We start from the raw sequence: 20,397 nt of genomic DNA on the forward strand, positions 1-20,397 counted from the left end.
TGGATGGATGACTACACTTCTGGTAACATGGGGGTGCGGTCTAATATGCTAATGAGCTGTGTTGTCAGGGGTGTGGCCTAATATGCTTATGAGTTCCTGCTGTTGGGTGTGGCCTATTATGCTAATGAGTTCCTGCTGGACTTTTTCTACAAAAAGAGCCCTGGTTCCGAACAACTGATTAGTTTCGCATAGGAAAAGGAGTACGACAAGGATGTATATTGTCACCTTGCTTATTTAATATATATGCAGAGTACATCATGCAAAATGCTGGCCTGGATGAATCACAAGCGGGAATTAAGATTGCTGGGGAAAAGATCAACAACCTCCATAGATGCAACGAACATGAAATTGAGCGAACTTCAGAGGACGGTGGAAGACAGGAAGGCCTGGCGTGATCTGGTCCATGGGGTCGCGAAGAGTCGGACTCGACTGTGCGACTGAACAACAACAAAAATGTGGATGCTGAGGGAAACCATTTGCTGATCAGATCACATCAAACCCATCAGCCAAGCCAGCACTGGAGCAAGGCAAGACCAGCCAAGACAAGCTACAGTCCTATTGAGATATATGTCAGAGTGATAGAGGTAGCAAGCAGTTACTATAGATCAGTTTGATCTGTTTGTCAGACCTAGCTGTCATGCTAGTAATCATGTATTTATTATTTATTTATGACATTTATACCCCGCCCTCCCCGCGAACGGGCTCAGGGCGGCTTGTAATTACAGCCAGGTGTTTTTTAGCAGGTGTTGCTCTTTCAGGGGTTGTTAGAGCTAATGATTGCATCACCCTGTTAGAGATTGGCTGGGGTTTAGCATAATAGCTATCAGTTTAGTAAACTGGAGGGGGACTCAGTTCTCATAGACTAAGGCACGACATGCTGTTCAGTAGCCTGTAAATATCTCTCTATATATTCACCTTTATAACTATATAAACTCTCTGTGCACCTTTCATAACTGGTCAGTCTCCCACTTCTTATTCACAACACCCAATCCAGGATGTAGCCTCCTAACTAGGTCTATGGTTTCCTTTTTCCTTTAGTTCTACCCAGCTCCTGCACAACCAGGTATTGCAAAGGGGGCCTACGGTTGCCAGCTGCAGGCTGGGAAACTCCTGGAGATTTGAGGACTGGGCCTGGGGAGGACAAAGATCTCAGTGGAGTACAATTGCTTTGGAGTCCACCCTCCAAAGCACCCATTTCCTCCAGAGGAACTGATCTCTGTAGCCTGGAGATGAGCTGTAATTCCAGGGGATCCCCAGGTCCCACCTGGAGGTTGGCATGCCTAAAAGAGGCAGCCTTGTTAGTGTGTGGTAGCAATTTTTTTAAAAAAAAATATCTTTAGCTGTCTTCTCCTACATGTCCCTAACTCTTTTCCATACTTTTCTCTGCCTTCATTTTCCTCTCTTCCTTTCATGATCTGTCATCCAACTATCCTCACTTCTAATTTTTCTCTCCCCCATCCCCCAACGTTTATTTCTCAGTCTCAGCTCCTCCTCACCCATCCTGGTTGGCACCTTAGAATGTATTTAATAATAGTACAGGGACAAGCCTGTGTTAATATTATGAACAGAAGGGGGAGTAAATAATTCCCCGGAACCTTTCAAAGTGGTTAAAAAGTTGCTTCCCTCTCTCCACCCATTACAGTCATGCAGGGGTCATTTCGTAGAAAAAGAGCTAGGGGAACTCATTAGCATAACTCATTAGCATATGCCACACCCCCTGACATCAGGGGCCCGGCGGTGGACCTGCAAGGCCAGCGGGAGTGCGAGGAAGCCCCGCCAAGGCCCTCCCCGGCCCCAGGCAGGCAGGGGTGGGGAGAGGCGGGGAGGAAGCAACTTACCCTCCCTCTTCTCCTGCCTCCTCCTGGCTGAATGAGGGCTGGAAGCGGGGCAGCCGGAAGCAGGGGGCGGGGCTTCGTCATGTGCCCCGCCCCACTACACCTCACCCGGGGGAACTGCGTTCCCCCCCTGAAATGACCTCTGCAGTCATGATAATAAATGTGAATCTGCCTCAGTGGTAACAAATGAGGAATAGAAGTTAGAATTTATTTAGTTACTTTATTTATGTCCGGCTTTTCTCCCAAGGGAGACCGAAAGCAGCTTACATCATTCTCCACTCCACTGTTTTATCCTCACAACAACCCTGTGAAGTAGGTTAGGTTGAGTGTGTGATGGGCCCAAGATCACCCAGCAAGTTTCCATGGCAGAGAGGGGATTTAAACCCGGGTAGCCCAGATCCTGTTCCAACACTTCCTGAAGCTGATGGCCATTTTTAAGGCTCCTAGTTTTATCTTTTATTTAGTTATGAGTTATGTCCAGAGATGAGCACTGCAACCCTAGAGTCGGATTTGACTGGCTTTCGAGCAAGGGAACCTTCACCTTTACCTTTTTACTAACTATAGCAGTTCTCCCAGTATCGATTGTCCTAGCTAATCTCAACAAACCTAATTTATCCTAACAAGTAATTAAATTCCAATGGTCTAACAATCTGGTGCAAAATACTCTCATTCACTGGCCAGTAAAAAAATAAATACAGCCAGCAGGTGCAAACAAAAGAAGGGTGGTCTAAAGAACTATGGTTCTCATAATGATTCCATGAGTGTTATATCCATTGCTGCAATTGAGACCATTCGGTGGGATGAATTGTTGACAAGATAAAAATTCAAGTACTGGAGACCGTGGTTTTTTTTGTGGTCAAAATTGGATTCACTAGGGAATAATGGTGTTATGTTAATTTTATCGGTGATGTTTTCCATAATATATTGGTCCCATAATTTTCGGAACCAAACATTCAAAGTTGGTGCAGATCGGTTTTTCCAAAGGGAAGCTATTGCTTAAGCCTTTAAGGTCACGTGGGTCTGCCACTCTTAACCACTACACCAAACTGACTCTTAAGCTGCACAGTAGCTTGTGCATCCCGCAGAAGACATAGAAACAGAATGCAAAAAGATCAGCTCTAGTCTTAAAAAAAAAAATCTGTGCTCTTTACCTGATAGCTTCATTCCCAGTGTCAGAAATTGCCTGGAATGTCTTTCACCAGCTGAGACTGGTTCACCATTCACTAGCCATTCACTCAATTTGAGGCTTCCCTTGAAGATGGTTTGGAAACTCAGCTGGTTCAGAATTAGTCAAAATCTTATGCGGGCACCTATGCCAGAATTATCATATTAAGCCAGTGACATTCCATGTTTCCAGTCTGTTTCTGGGATCAGTACAGAATTCTGGCTTTGACCTTTAAAGTTCTAAATGGCCAGAGCACCTGAAGGATCACCTCTACCTGTATCAACAAACCTCATGAGGTCAGACCAGGGTACTATTCTGGTAACCAGCTTTAGCGCAGGTTCAACTGGTTGGAAGTGGGGGAGGGGGGAATTGTATCAACATTTGCCCCTGACTTTGGAATCCCCTCCTTCTGGCTGCTTCTCTGAAGGCCTTCTGGATTAGCATTGCCAGTTCTGGGTTAGGAAAATCCTGGAAGATTTGGGGTAGAGTCTGGAAAGTGTAGACTTTGGGGAAGGGAGTGAGCTCAGTGGGGATGTGGGCTCAGTGGGGATACAGTCTACCCTCCAAAGCTGCTGTTTTCTCCAGGGGAGCTGACTGACCTCTATCATCTGGAGATCAGTCAGGGCTCTTTCTGTAGCAGGAACTCTTTTGCATATTAGGCGACACGCCCCTAATGTAGCCAATCCTCCAAGAGCTTACAGAGCTCTTTTTACAGGGGCTACTGTAAGCTCCTGGAGGACTGGCTACATTAGGGGTGTGTCGCCTAATATGCAAAGGAGTTCCTGCTACAAAAAGAGCCCTGCATGGATAGATAGATGGCTCTTTTTGTAGCAGGAACTCCTTTGCATATCAGGCGACACACCCCTAATGTAGCCAATCCTCCAAGAGCTCACAGAGCTCTTCTTACAGGGGCTACTGTAAGCTCTTGGAGGATTGGCTACATTAGGGTGTTGCCTAATATGCAAAGGAGTTCCTGTTACAAAAAGAGCCCCACCTGTAGGCTGGCAACCCTATTCTGGATGGTTGTGTAAACTTTCCTTTTCTGGAAAGTATTTGAACGAAAACAAACGAAAAACAATATGGTTGGGGAAGTGGCACTGTTTGGAATACTTTGTTTTATTGATTTTATGGTATTTAACCATTGTTATTGCATCTTACTGGCTTTTTATTGTATTGTATTTTCTTGTGCTGTATATCACCGTGGGGATTTTCAGTTGCAAGGTGGTCTATAAATAAACTGAACTAAACTCCTTGGGTATCAATTTGTTATGTACAGTACAGAGCCCAAGTAGAAAGCTAAACTGTTTTGTAAAGAAGAGTTTAGCCTTCTGCCTGTAATTATGTATGGATGATTCCACAAAGCTATCCATGTCAAGATCTGGTTAATTGGGGGCAAAGGAAAACAGAGTGCAAACCTGAAAACATACAGTATGTGAGAGCAGAAAATGCAGCTGCTGGAAATCCGCTTTCCCTTGGGTCTCTATTTAGCATGAGGGGTATGAATATTGATTCTCAATAGTGTATGTTGTAGCTATTGCTGTGGACCACCACTAGTGATATTTCTGCTTCTTTGAACGAGGAACACCAGGATAAATCTACCCTTGTAAACATCTTTCAATCAGTCCATTCAGCTTCTCTTATGTTCTTATGTTCAGTGGCTATGTATTTCTCAGCAGCCTTTGCAGTGCAAGGAACTCCTGTTCTTCACGGTTTCTCCAAGGGCATTTATAGCTCATTTTTCTGAAGTTATCAGTTTTCTCTGCACACATAACTATATATATATCTCCACTTGGAAAGTTGGACTTCCTGGGGAAAACAAAGGGATGCTTTAAGAATAATTAAATGCTTCCCCATCACTACTCCTGCCCTTTGGTGCTTTGGCTGATATGTCAAGAAGCCACAGAAGACTCTGCAATCCTTCTCGCATCACAGTGGCACAGCCTGAGAGGGAGGCGCCCGGAAGCAAAGTTGTGTTTTCCATAATGAATCTAACTGGCTCCAAGCCGTTAAAATCAGCCACTTGATGTTACAGTAACAAAGTTTCGTTTTCTAAGGTTAACAGTCTCCAGATGCACAGATATCCCCTCTGGAAATTGCTTAAAAATGAATGGAATTAAGAAAGAAAGAAAGAAATCCAAGATTAAACCATCTGCTTAAGAAGTGGGATGTTATGTTTTAGAAAATGCATACAGTGGGTAGAGCAAAACCACCTGCGGGTGAAGAAAAATTATCTTAAAACTTCTGCACCAGCCCATCTGAAGGCTTTATCTCTCACACTAGCGACAAACAGGAGCCGAAAAGCATGCGCGCTGATTCAGGACATGGTGTAAGCTCCCGAAGAAAGAGACTATCAACACCAGTGCACATTAGATCCCCTTGCAATAACGAGTGCCTTTGGCCTGGTTTCTCGTGCAGGCACTTTTTAATCCATTAAAGCATACCATAAAAATAAACAGAAGCAAGCAGAGTAATGAGTTGCAGCAACATCTTAGGCGTCACAAATTCATCACCAGCCCAAAGACATGCAGGTCTAAAGGCGCATTCTGGGTATGCCAGCGCCTATCATCCAGACTTCCCATTTTTGGCATCAAATTGGTTGTCCCATATACAGCCTCTTGCATAAAGACTCCTACTTGAACAACATTTTCAGTTTCCCAGAGTTAACACACTCTGAATATTCTGGCTGCCTTTTGGTCTTGGTAGTGGCGGAAAGTGCCGTCAAGTTACAGCTGACTTACAGAGACCCCTGCATTTAGAGGTGGTTTTCCACTGCCTGCCTCTGTGTCAGCACTAGGGAGGACAAGTCCCCCCGGGGGCGGAAATTCCCCTGCTCTAAGGGCCCCCAATCCGCCAGTCTGGATCTGGCCAGCGGGGAGAACCCCACCCCCAAAGCGGCCAGATCGGGCCATTGTGCCCGGCGTGATGACGTAGTCCAGAAGAGTTTTCAGGCCGATTGCCAGAGCATCACCTGGCGATGTGCCGGCGACGTCACTTCCGGGCTATGTCATCACGGCACGTGGATGCTATGCACGCGCGCAAATGTCCCGGCCAGGGACCCAAACTCCCCCGCTAAAAAAAGGTAAGCACTTGGCAACCCTAGTCATCGCCCTGGTATTTCTTGGAGGTCTGTGGAGCTCTGGCAGTAAAGAGCCCAGGGGGCGGGCACATGCAACAAGCCCCACCCCCTGCTCCCAGCAGCCCTCAGTCAGAGCAAGAAGCATCCAGGTAAATTGCAGAACCCCCCCGCCCCCCCGATCCAAAACAGACCAGTGGCACCTTTAAGACCAAGTTTTATTCAGGTACAAGGTCTCCCTCCTCTGTGAGGACAGATCTGCACATTCCCTCCCCCCCAATAGCTAGCAATCCAAAACAGTCCAATGGAGCCTGAGCGGTGGGTGTTGCCTTCTGACACACTTCCGGTGCAAATAAGTTATGCTAATGAGTTATGCTAAGGAGCTCCTGCACCTCTTTTTCTACGAAATGACCCCTGATCCTTAGCCATTTAACCACAGCAGTATGGCACTGGTTTGGATAACAAAACACAAAGCTGAGTTTCATCAACATATTGATGACAGCTATAGCCTTTCCCATCTCTGCCCCTCCACACCAAGTTTCACCTTGTTGATTTCTGCCTGTGATTCAAGAGGAGAGCCTTTGTCCTTACAAAAAGTAGGAACTTTATTTACAGGAAAGACCACTTTAAAAGTGACAGATTAAAGGATGACCTACCGGGCACTGGCCTTAAATAAGGGATCTGATTTTAAACAGAATAAAATGAACAAAATTGATATGCAATTACTTCTTTCCATTTTGCATACTGTCATGGCTAGGCAGTGAAAGACTTGGGAGGTTAATGAACAACATAAGAGATTTAGGAAGACAATTCAAGAACAGCTGAGTGGAGTGAGTAGGATGGCGGAGAGAAAATTAATCAGACAGAAATGGATACTTCATGATAATTATCAATCAAATTGGCTCAAGTCTGTTCAAAGGCACATCAACAGGATTGGATTCTCTCCTGAGGTACTCTTATCTTGCGGAATTGAACAAGCAAAAAGGCTAACTAAGGAGAGAATTGAAGATATAGAACGCCAGACTGACATTTCTAGTGTACCAAACATTATTGCACTGTCAAATGTCAAATATGCTGTTGTGCCAGCAGCTTATCTGGCTTCTTTGGAAATAAACAGTTTTAGAAGGGCCTTCGCCTTGGCAAGGAGTTCTGCACTCCCCTCTTGCTTGAAGGCAGGTATAAGAAAATCCCCTACCTGGAAAGATTATGTACTTGTCCATTAAGGGAGGTCGAGTCCATCAAGCATATGTTCTTTAGTTGCCCATATTACAAAGAGGCTCGTTTGGAGATTATTACTCCTTTGCTGGATAAGATTCCTTTGTGCACACTTGCACAAACAAAGCCAAGCTTGACTGTCTCTTATCTGATAAGAACTCTAAGATCACTTATCAAGTAGCTAGATTTTGTGCATTGATACAGAGGTTACAGAAGCTGTATTTTAAATAGGTTTTAAATTTAAGTCTTTTATTTTTGTATATGTTGTACTCTGTGTGCTTCTAAAAACGACTACTATATCTATATATGCGTGGCTGGTCTAGCAACCGTAACAAACTCTACTACTACTAATTGAACAGAAAAAAATGATAAGACCATTACAAAACTGGATTTATTTTCAGAGTGTTCAGGAAGGAAATTTCATAGTGAATAAAAAGGCATTTTAAAATAACTTTTGCTCCCAATGTTAGATAGCTTATCGAATTGGCCCTGCCTTCCTTGGCACCAGTTTGTCTAGCAAAACTCCATCACCTCTCATGTGATGTTCACTCTTATTTTTTCCTGACAGAGGAAAATGATAATGCAGTCACTTCTTGGGGCTTCGTGATAATATTCTCTGTACAATCCTGGCTCATTCCTCCCTCCGTGAAACCCTTTATGTGAAAACAGTAAAATACAACTTCCATTAATCACCTAATCATTAGAAACAGCCCTACGCGCTGTACAAAGCAAGATAGTGACCTAGTCAGTGACCTATCTAGGGGGTCTAGATAGCAAGATAGTGACCTAGTCAGTGACCTAGGGGGTCTAGGTGAGGGATTGTTTTATATCAACAGCTTACAGGACGGGAAAATCTAGCCTTGCCTGAACCATGCTACACTAATATGTGGGGAGTTTTTGTATTGGAGAGTACTGAACCATGCAATCTCCCACCTGGATTATGAAGTGGTTCCAGGAGGGATACTTTTGACTCTGTAACTCAAAACAAAGCCAGGGTAAGGGGACAAAGTTTATTAAAGTGGGAATGGGGCACAGGAGGATAACCAAAAACACACAGCCCCATATAGCATCTCCTGAACTGTAAATCCATGAGTCAGGAATATTTTGCAGCAGAAATGACAGAATGATTTGAAGGATAAAAACAAGTTGGACTGACAAGTAAAGAAGTGTGATGAAATCCAGATACAGGGCAGAGCAAGGAATAAACTGAGACTGTGGCATGTAAACGTCTGATACAGTATGCAAAAAAGAAACAAGCAGAAGCCGAGAAAAGAACCATGATGCTGTGGAGGGAGGCAAACATGAGAAAAGTCACTAAGCTGCTCCTTCAAAGATTTCTCACTAGAGCTGCCTCGTAGCACAGCCGCCATTTGCCTCGACACAAACATGTCAATTTCACACCCGAAGCTCCGGGGCATTGCCTGATTTCCTCCGCAGTTTCGTGATCCTGGTTTTTGAGGATCATGAAAATGCGGAGGAAATCGGGCGAAGCCGTGGGTCAAATGCAGCCCCGGAGCTTCGGGTGTGAAATTGACATGTTTGTGTCGGGGCAAATGGTGGCTGTGCTACGAGGCAGCTCTAGTGAGAAATCGCCCTGTAAAACGTAGGAGAAGACTCTTTGTCATCTATGCCTATGGTGGGAATTACCCAGACCAGGAAAAAGGTAGTACTAAGCCACCTCCATAAGAATCTTCCCCTCACTCCAAAAATTCAAGTTGGTTGGGGGTGCTCTTGGATTCAGCCTTGAGGGATAAACTGCTCAGCGCTGTTGCTTACAGTGCATTCTTTCAATTACATCTTGTTCATAAATTGACCTCTTATTTAAACTATAGACCTAGCGACACTAATCCACACTACTGTAACCTCTAGATTGGACTAGTGTAATATAGTCTATGAAGGGCTGCCTTTAAAGGTGTCTTGAAAGCTTCAACCAGTAAAAAATGTGGTAGCCAGATTCCAGTCTGGGGTCAACCACTGGGAACAAACAACTCTATTGTTATGCCAATTGCATCCGTTACCTGTTTGCCTATAGGCCCGACACAAAGTGCTGGTTATTACTTTTAACTTGGGCATTCGTGCCTCTTGTGAGCCACCCCGAACCTTCGGGGAGATAAATAAAAAATAAAAAATAAATACAGCCCTTCATGGCCTAGGGCCCTCATACTTATCTAACCACATAATTCTTCCTCCTGGTGCTATCCTCTCCTATGATTGCTCATACAATGATTGATCGGTCACAGGCTTTCATGGTGGTAGGTCCAGTACACTGGAAGACCCTACCAGGGTGAGTGTAAAGTGTGCCTTCACTTCAGAGGGTATTTGTTGGAGGTAAGTCATTTTGGCAGATTTGGCTGCGTGTTTACCTATGTAGTCTGTGCATTGTTCTTATCTTATTAATGGACTCTTACATTTGGGGTCTCTGCAATTTGTTGTGTTGTACACACTTTGGAGCATGCATGGCCCAGCTGCCCAGCAGCGGAGGCACCAGAGAGTGAAGAGGCACACCTCCCCCATCACAGGGGCTCTGAGTCTCTGCAGCATAGGCTGGGGACTAGGGAGCAAACTACCCCCATAGCTGACACCCTCCCGGCTTGCAAAGCCACTCCATGTGCAGCCTCCAGGCTCCAGCTCCTCCAAGCTGAACTGAGGGCTGCTGGGAGCTGGGGGTGGGGCAGGAAGCAAGCCCCCGCCCTGACTTCCCTCCCAGTCCCAACCCACCCGAAGTCTCAGAAAGCAGAGGGGAAAAACCCTCCTCTTTCAAAATGGTGTGGGGGCGGGGTGTGTGTGGCAAGGTTCTGTCAGGGTGCTGGTTGCTTGGGAAGGCTGGAAACATTCAGGGGAAGGCTCGCGCCCCTCAGCCCCCCTGAAGTTGATGCCTATGTGTGCCGTTGAAAAAACCCCTGGTTCACCGCCGTTGTGTCTGATTGCGTAGTGGCAGGGCAACCTGCGACGACACAAAAAGCCCCCCCCCACGTTATCTGGCTCATGTGACCAGGGCCACAATGTGTTTTCCAAAAACCCATTGTCTTTCAGCATGTGAACATGCAAAGGATTGCCACACAATGCTTGATTGCCACCTTTTAGATCTATACAAATAAAATGAGAGGTCTGGGGTTGTTTTGGTCAATATTGGAATTTTTGGAACTGAATCAATGAATCCATTATGTTAAATTTGGAGTGAGATGTGCTAGGCTTGTTGACAGGTTTGCTGTTTCGACAGGTACAGCATGTGTTCATGATTCCTGTTTCATTTCCCCCCCTAAAGAATCATTCAAAGCGCAAGAAGTTGTGAGTGGGATGGAAAAAGGAGAGTCAGTCTTTTCTGCAGGGAAACATAATTATCCAACTTCTTTAAATGCTCAAACAGATGACAAGCAAGCAAGTTTTCAGTGCCACTTGTGAGTTCAACATTAAAAACAAAACACTCTCACTTTTACAGGTAGTAATAGATCTCCAGACCCCTAGCTACATGTAGCAGGAGGAGCTAGGGAAAATAATCCCCTTTTATTTTCCCAGGTTAGTCTCTCTCTCTCTCTCTCTCTCTCTCTCTCTCTCTCTCACACACACACACACACATACACACACACAAACACACACGCTTTTTGTCTCTTTGAACTCAGATTCTCACTCAGAAAGTTCCGCTGAGCTAAATGGGTTGTCACTGGAATACAAACTAGGGCTGCAGCGGGAGGGGGGGGGGAGAACGCCTGTGTCTGTGCACTCAAGTTCTTTGATGAGTGCCAATCATTTCTACAGTTTGTTCACCATGCTTTCAAAACACACCACAGACATTCATGCACTTCTAATCTGCTCTCTTCTAGAGACAAAGGTCAAGGGAAAAAAAGTGGGTTCCATGTGAGTTGTCAGAAATCACCCACACAAGAGACTGGTGGTGTGTGATAGTTTGGGTGTGGTTGATTTGTTCCCAGGCGATTTCCCAAGTGCGATTTGAGTCTCCCAAGTGAGCAGCAAGATGACAGATTTATTCACAATCAATCAAGAGAATCATCATGCAACAGGCTGCTGTCTTTTATTCACAGACTGACAGTTATCTGGTTTTGTTTTGTTGCTTTCAATAGATTTCTGAAAAGATTATTCTTACATTCTAATGCTGTGGCTCTGTGTAGTTTTCATCACCACAAGATTTGTGATGGCCATTAGCTTAGATAGTTTGTTAATGAGATTAGAAAACTGGAGACATGTATATTAATTCCAATTATTAGCCTCAACAGAGAGATGGAACAATCATGTTCAAATGCAGTATACCGAATGTTAGGCACCGAGGACAAAAATAGGAGACCTATGGTCTTTGTGCTTTATGATTGATACTAGGAAAAAGGCCCGTTGTGGAATTAAATACGACGGCCTCTAGAAAGAGGCTCTGGGCGGGTGCCCCGGCCTTGGACACTCAGTGTCAATTTGCTGTGGCGACTTCAGTGGGGTATAATGACACTGAGTCCACCATTTTCTCCAGAGGAACTGATCTCTGCTACCTAAAGAACAGTTGTAATTTTGAGTGATCTCCAGCCCTCACCTGGAGATTGGCAACGATGGTTCCCCAGAAGGGAATAGTAGGTTTGGAGGGTGGAGTCTATGGCTTTGTACCTGTCCGAGGTACCATGCCTCCTGAAACCTCACCCTCTCCAGGCTCCATCCTTCACATCTCCAGGAATTTCCCACCTCGAGTTGGCAACCCTATCTCCTTCCCAGCCAATCATCAACCTACCTTTATTACCCCCTCACTCTTCAGCTTTCCACCCCCCACACACCTGCAGCCTCTCCCGTGCTCTGAAGCCCTGACTGCTACGTCAGGTTGGCTGTCATACTGGGGCCACCTCAGCAGCATATAAGGATACAGAGCCCACCATTTTCTCCAGGGGAACTGATCTTTGCCATCTGGAAAGCAGTTGTAATTCTGAGTGATCTCCAGCCCTCACCTGGAGATTGGACACATTTTACCTCAGAACAGCAAACATTTTAGAATGTTAGAGGCAAAAGCCAATCAAGTCGCATATGCAAACGACCTCTGTGTTCCAAGGCAAAGGCCAATGAGTCTGCATATGCAAATAACCTCTGTGTTCTGACTGGCTATGTGGGGGAGAGGAACAGCAAAATGTTTAGAATGCTGGAGGCAAGACTCAAGCAATGCAGCCAGTGGATAGGGACAGATTCTGAGTGACACACCACGGCACCAACCAATTCTGGAGCATGTGGAATGTTCTAGAGAAGTGCCACCACCATTCGGCTTTTATATATAAGGGATATTCCTAAAAGAATCCAGTTACCATTGTTGAAAACAATAATGAACTAGATCAGTGATAATCAATAGCTTGGGAGCCACATGTGGCTTTTCCCCATGCTACCTGTGGCTCACGCCCTATGTCTCAGAGTGGAGTCTCAGAGTGGCTTACAAACCCCTTTCCCTTCCCCTTCCCACAACAGACACCATGTGAGGTAGGTGGGGCTGAGAGAGCTCTGACAGAAACTGCTCTTTCTCAAGAACAGCTCTTATCAGAACCACAGCTTGCCCAAGGTCATCCAGCCAGGTGCAAATGGAGGACTGGGGAATCAAACCCGGTTCTCCCAGATTAGAGTCTGTACACTTAACCACTACACCAACTAAACTAAGAATTTACCAAAATAAAAAATTAGCGGCAGGAAAAAACACAGTGCCTCTAGATGTTTTGGGGTGGGTCTGTAGCCAGCAGGGCCAAGTTAGATGTCACAGTCAGATCAGTAGTATATTCTGAGGCACTCAGCTCCCGGATCTTCCAGTTGAAACTCAGACTCAGTTCAAAGAGCAAGTGCAGAGCAAACACATCTGAGGGAAACTGACGGGATCTCATAATATTGAGGGCCGGTTGGGGGGGGGAGCCTGCCGCGTCGTGGCCGATGGTCAGCCTCTGTCTGCTTGTCTGCTGTTTCCAGACCACACAATACAACCAGTCCTCGTAGGGTCCTTTGGCACAGCGGAGAGTGGTGGGGCAGTATTATGGCAGAAAAAAACATCAATGGTCATTCCATTGGCAGAAGGAGGAGGAGGAGGAGGAGAAGGAGGAGGAGAGTTTGCACACTTAACCACTACACCAAAAGAAGCAATATGGCAGCAAGTGGATGCAGTTGGGTATAGTTTTAAACAGTATTCTTTACCTATTACATAGGTCCAGATGGAATGTATGCCTTTCTCTTTTGCTTGGCAGTTCTGGGCATAGGTAGATAATACTGGAGTAATGTGGGGTGGGCTAATCTGGGCTGTGCTCACACAGCACTTTGCAGAACCCTAATGCCAACTCTAACCAAGTGGAAGAGCCTAGCAGAGTGACAATCTTTTAAGAAGTGGGTAGAACAGCCAACAAAAGTCCGCATGGTCAAAGCAATGGTATTCCCAGTAGTCATGTATGGCTGCGAGAGTTGGACTACAAGGAAGGCTTGAGTGCCGAAGAATATATTCTTTTGAATTATGGTGCTGGAGAAGACTCTTGAGAGTTCCTTGGACTGCAAGAAGATCAAATCAGTCAATCCTAAAAGAAATCAACCCTGTTTCCTGGAAGGCCAGATAATGAAACTGAAGCTCAAATATTTTGGCTGCCAAATGAGAAGGGAGCACTCACTGGAGAAGACCCTGATGCTGGGAAGGATTGAAGGTCAAAGAAGACGGGGACAGCAAAGGATGAGATGGTTAGACAGTGTCATAGATGCAATGAACATGAAGTTGAGCAAACTTCAGAGGACGGTGGAAGATGGGAAGGCCTGGCGTGATCTGGTCCTTGGGGTCGCGAAGAGTCGGACTCGACTGTGCGACTGAACAACAACAACTGTGGGAAATGTGCTTTCATTTAGCAGGGTAGGAAGCCCACGTGGACAATCTGAGGATAATCTGCATTTAGCAGTCCACCCAAAATCCAGTCCCTTAGACAGGGCAATACAGGCTCAAATGACACATTTCATTGCCATTTCATTCTCTACCACGCCTGCCCATGTATCATCTCCCCAGCAGCAGTTCTGTTAATTGAGACCAGCTGCTTCAATTCTGAATTATTCTCTCCAGAAATATTGATAGTATTATGGTATGATTAGGAAGCACTTTACCAAATGCCTCTCAATTCTGTGAAGCTCAAATGAAGAACAGCTGCAGAGTACAGGCCAGTCCCCTCAATATACAAAATGAAAAAAGCATTAGTTGGTGGGGGGGACCTTCCCAAAATCTAACACTCAGGAAGGTTGGGAATACAAGACAAAAAACTGGGGTTAAGAGCTTTCAAAGGCAATCAACTGCAGCAGACAGCAACCCACTGGAGGACTTGCCTCCGTCATTTTGCATGTTGATACACTGCTCTCTTGTACTCTAGGTAAATGAGTTCAGAGACTGTGGATGAACATATGATGCTGCCCAGGGCTCTTTCTGTGGAAAAAGCCAAACAGGAATTCATTAGCATAATAGGCCACACCCAGCAGCAGGAACTTATTAGTGTATCAGGCCACACCCCTGACAGCGCAGCTCATTTGCCTATCAGGCCACACCCCCGTGTTGCCAGAAGTGTGGTCATCCAGCCACACCCACCTTTTGCTTCTTATTCTGTTTACCTTGTTTGTTGTCAAAACAGTTTTGGCAAAAACAATAAAAACATTATTATTATTTTTAAAAAAGTTTCCAGTTCCATACTGATCCAAGCACTGACCCTGATAAGCTTCTGAGAGGTTATAAGATTGGGCTAAACGATACCATTCCGCATCCCAGCACCCAGACAGAGAGGGGGGAAAGGAATGGAACAAGGTGGTGCATTGTGGGATGGGGGGGATGAGAGGATGAGCAACTTGTTTATTTCTTCTCCCGCTCCCGTCACCGGGCCCGAGTCTTTTCCCACTCCCCCCCCCCTGTACTCAGGCCCCCGGGGCTCCCCGCCGCCGGGCCGCCGGCCCTGCAGAGCCTCCCCCCAACGGCCAGCGCATTCTCTGCACATACACAGGGAATTCTTTTACTTTGGGGGAGATTTAAATATCCCCTGCAATTTTTAAAAAAATTATTAGATTTTTCTGCACACCTGGGGACTGCTCCAAGTGTGCAGGAAAATCTCTTTGCTCCCCAAGTGCCCCTGATATCCACACGGAGGGGGCAACTTGGCTATTAGATATATACATAGAATACAGAAATACATAAAAACCAAAACCAGTTCTGAGCCCCCCCACACACACTGGAGCCAAGGCCCAGGCTCACCAATCTTCCCCCCCAGCTCCCCTCCACCAGCAGTGAGGCCCACGTGGCTCCCAGCCACCAGGCCCGCCAATCTTTCTCCCCCGCCCCGGTGGCAAGCTGCACAGGACTGCCGAGCCTTCTCCCGCTCCTGTCACCGGGCCCGAGTCTTTTCCCACTCCCCCCCTGTACCGAGGCCCGAGTGGCTCCCAGCCGCCGGGCCTGCCGAGCCTCCCACCAATGGCCAGCGCATTCTCTGCACATGCGCAGGGAATGCTTTTACTTTTGGGGAGATTTAAATATCCCCCGCAAATTTTTAAAAACTTATTAGATTTTTCTGCACACCTGGGGACTGCTCCAAGTGTGCAGGAAAGTCTCTTTGCTCCCCAAGTGCCCCCGATATCCACACGGAGGGGGCAACTTGGCTATTAGATATATACACAGAATACAGAAATACATAAAAACCAAAACCAGTTCTGAGATCAAATGATGCCAGCCTTACAGTGCAATCCTGAACAGAATTACAAGACCCTCTTAAATCCACTGAAGTCATTTGGCTTAGAAGGCTGTAACCCTTAGGATGCCAACTGATCGAATGGAATTAAAACCAATCAACCAGGTTAGCTAAATGGAGTGTCCGGGTAGGGTTGCCAATCTCCAGGTGGGCCTCGGGATCTCCTACTTTTAGAACTGAAATTAGCCCTGCTTGCCACAGCCCCCACCGTGCTCGCAAAAAGACCCTTTAAAGGGTCTTTTGGTGAGCCCACCGTGCAGCCCACAACCACCCCTCTCCCTCCTGCTAGATTTCAAGGGCTCTCCAGCAGATGGGCAGGCCACGTGGACCCCACTGATCAGCTGAAACCATTTAAATCAGGCAGGAGTGGAGGGAGAGGGGTGGCCGGGTGGGTGGTTGCTCTTGGGGGTGGGGCTTGGGGATGTCTCTGCCCACTCCTGGAACCCCCCCAACCCCCTGTCAAAGCAACAAGGGGACCTGGCAGCCCTATCCTCCCCCTACACCATTTTCTTGACCAAAACTTCCCAGTTGGTTCTATTTGCTCAGTGGGGAACATCCTGCACTGATGGAAGAAAGGAGGAAATTTTGCTTGCTCAAGGCCATGAAGACCAACTGAATCTAAGAGGGGGGAAAGTTTGCAGATTTCCAAATGGTTTCCTCCGCCATGATTCTTTGCAGCCCTCTGGCTAGTATAATATATAATTAACGTTTTCAATCATAAGAACATAAGAGACGCCAATGTTGGATCAGGCCAAAGGCCCATCCAGTCCAACCCTCTGTGTCACACAGTGGCCAAAAATACCAGGTGCCATAAGGAGGCCCCCAAGTGGGGCCGGGACACTGGAAGCCCTCCTACTGTTCGCACTCAGGAGGCAGGTCCTGCAAGCCCAATAGGGAACATAAGAAGATAAGAGACGCCAGTGTTGGATCAGGGCAAAGGTCCATCCAGTCCAACACTATGTCACACAGTGGCCAAAAATACCAGGTGCCATCAGGAGGTCCACCAGTGGGGCCAGGACATTAGAAGACCTCCCACTGTTGGCCCCTCCAAGCACCAAGAAGACAGAGCATCACATGCCCCAGAGCCCCTATCTATACCTTGTGGCTAATCAATCGACCTTTCCTGCCATAACTTACAGAACATACAACTATAATCAAAGTTAAATATAACATTTAAATCCACCACCCCTGCAATATGTACTTCTGTTTCCTTGAAAGCTAGTACTGCCAGTTTTTCATTTGTGTTTACGAGCAAAAAGTTACATGAGTTTCACTTCAAATCCATTTCTGAATAGAGAACATGGAATCACTAATCTCCACATAAATTAATACAACTTCCGCTGGGGAAGGGGGAGGAGAGAAGCGCAAGCAGAAAGACAAGCAGACCAAGTGTCATGTCTGGACTTGTGCAATCTTCCACTCAAGCTTAGCTGCTGCGGGTGCTAGTAGCCGGCATAAGGAGGCATGCCTGGACTTGTCTGGCAGGCCACCTAGATGGAGAGTGGGGAGGCATGTCTGGGCTTGTCTGGGCAGGCCACCTAGTTGGAGCTTGAAGCCCCAGAACAAAGGCGGGCAGGATCCCGGAACCTTCCTGCAGATTGGCCCCTGAGGGCAGCCAGCCAATCTGGAGCCTGGAGGCCATTTGAACTCACCAATCGCATGGGGGGCTGGGAGTGACTTAGGTGTATATAGTTAGGGCAGTTGCCCCATGTCAAGCATTCCTGTTGAGATGCAATAAACTGCTGCTGGTTGAAATCGCCCAGCCTTCGCCTCTGCCTTCTTAAACCCACTTTTTAACACAAAGAAATACCTTTCTCCCTCCCCCCATGTGAATCCCCCCCCCGGGTATTTTAGATTGTAAAACCTGAGTGAAGAAGTGATGCCCTTCCAGTGGATTTCACCTAAATCAGACCAATATCAGCAACAATTAATGCTTTCATTAATATGTGACCCATGATAATTTTTACCACTGTAAGCCTGATCTGTTAACGGAAGGAGCAGATCCATATATGTTCACATGTGTTCATTCATTTCTACTTTGGCAAGTAAATCCCTACAGACAGGAACAGCCCAGCTCCTTGACTACGTATGAGAAAAAGAAACTTTCCATTGTTTCTGCTACCTGGACTGGTGTACACCAGTGACTGAAAGAGGGTGCTTACATAGAAAAGTATAACTATAAAGTACAAGTATAAAGAAAAACGTACTTCTTAAATGAGGTGAGAAAACATGTCATTGCTTAATTTTTTTGAAGACAATATAGCCTGGTATAACCAAAGTTTGTTGGGAATAAGGATTGCTCCCCCCTACCCCACCAGCATACAAATAATAAGAACAAACTATGGTAAATGCAGACTAAAGGCATCATCAAATATTTCATTAACATCTGCTAATTAAATTCTGTTCCACCCACAGAATAGCCAAAGGAGGCGTAGAGCATCCTCAGTTTCCAAATCTAGATCTTGCCTAATACAAAAGTCTCCCAGAGACCAAAACCCCCTTTTCAGAGCATTCCTAATGCAAGGATGAAGCCAGGTGATTCAGCCACTAGCACTGAAGTAAATTTCAACTTAAAACAAAACAAAACATTTGTTCCACATTAAAAAAACCCAACTCAGGAGTCAAATGCTAAGTCTGTAACCAGAAAAACAACTAAATTCTAGTCATGTACTTTAGATCAGCCCAACCTAGACAATTCACTGTTTTACATTCAATTACTGCACCACAACTGGACGCTGATTTTTGTTCTTAATTAAAGTGCTTGCATACATCCTACTCTTTAATTTCAGCCTCCTTACCCCCACCCCTGAATTATTGGTATTGTTATGATACAAAGCACAATCTTAGCACTGACAGGGATGTTTGTTAAACATAATTAAAGATATTAATTTTGCATGGAACAGAAGCCACTGAGCCAAGAACTTTCCCCCCACAGATCTCCCATTAGAAAATTACCTTCATTAGCACCGACTCACTGAGCTTCTCTCGGTTGACAATTTTTATAGCGACCTTTTGACACGTTACACAGTGAACCCCCAACTTCACAAGCCCTGCAGAAGAAACACACACAGAGAGAGACAATTGGTTAGAGACATCCTTTAGCTTTTTCCCGCGGGCTTCATATGCAATTTTTCTTTCTTGGCTCCTCTTTTTCACGGATGTGAAACACCCCCAGCAACAGAAGCATGAAGTACCATCCTTAGCATTTCTCCTGGCTTAAGCTGCAGGCTAAAGGAGTTATTCTCTAAAGTGGTTATTTCTCCCTGACCCGTTAGATAAACCAGAAGCCTAGACTTTTCCAATATTTCGCTTCGTATCTTGTCCCATTCTTTTTATTTATTTTCAATTTTTATTGATTTTTAAAAAGGAAGGAAAGAATGGGGAATAGGGAATGGGGGGGTACAAAGCGAAGAAAAGAAAGTCCTTACAATTACTTCTACAAACTCTGTTACATTACATTAATAATTCTACTTGTACAATCAGGCAATCCTCTGTGTTAAATCTGGTCACTTAAGTCCATAGATTTCTTGATACCTGTAAAAAAAACCCTAAATTACTGCTTTTACATCACAAAAGCATTCTGTAACTTAGAGGAAGTGTATACCATCTTATTACCTTGATACTTGTTTATAATCATATATCAATTGTATTAATTTCAGATCTATGGATTCTCATAGTCAAATCTTTTAAAGAATCTTTTACTACAAAACCAATCTTTGCTCCTATAATTATGGATCCTTAATATCCTATCGCTTATAAATAGCCATTTTATCACCAAAGCAGTCTAAAGATTATATATTAACCCTTAAGGAAAAGGACATACCTAATATTAAATTCAACTTCACATCTATCTATATATATAAAAGAAAGTCCCTTCATCGTAAAATCAACGCCCAGGCCAAACCGCTGAACCTAGAGACACCAAATTCGGGGAGCGCGCTCCCACCGCAGCATAGGTGCTCGCTAAGAAGGGATTTTTAGAAATTTGACACCTAAGTGGGTAAAAAAGGGGAAAATGTGCTCCTCCCATTGATTTCTAAGCAGCTGCCAGGCAGCTGTCTCTCTGCACCCCACACTCTCTGATTGGTCAGCTGCAGAGCTCAGTGTTCTGAGGTCAAAAAAACAACCCAAAAGTTACAGAGGACTGCAGAGAGCTAATGAGGAAATCAGGAGTGGCCAAGACCCACCTGTGAGGTGAAGCAAAGCTGCTGGGCCAGCCTCTCTGATGGCTTCCAACACACTAGATTGGTCAGCTGCAGAGCTCAGTGTTCTGAGGTCAAAAAAACAACCCAAAAGTTACAGAGGACTGCAGAGAGCTAATGAGGAAATCAGGAGTGGCCAAGACCCACCTGTGAGGTGAAGCAAAGCTGCTGGGCCAGCCTCTCTGATGGCTTCCAACACACT

General features: G+C 45.6%; 1 protein-coding gene across 1 annotated transcript in view; it reads right to left on the reverse strand.

The window, feature by feature from the left end:
- LOC107105487 (serine/threonine-protein kinase BRSK2) overlaps nt 1–19,043 on the reverse strand; it is a gene marked incomplete at its 5' end in the record, with an annotated part of 331,496 nt that extends 312,453 nt beyond the window's left edge. The window contains one exon of the mRNA XM_015405471.1: nt 18,949–19,043. Within this exon, the coding sequence (XP_015260957.1) occupies nt 18,949–19,043 (95 nt within the window). The remainder of the gene's footprint in view (nt 1–18,948) is intronic.
- Nucleotides 19,044–20,397: the final 1,354 nt, after the last annotated feature.

Source organism: Gekko japonicus, unplaced genomic scaffold (assembly GCF_001447785.1).
Source record: "Gekko japonicus isolate JY-2015 unplaced genomic scaffold, Gekko_japonicus_V1.1 scaffold1845, whole genome shotgun sequence".
In the NCBI taxonomy this organism is placed as follows: Eukaryota; Metazoa; Chordata; class Lepidosauria; order Squamata; family Gekkonidae; genus Gekko; species Gekko japonicus.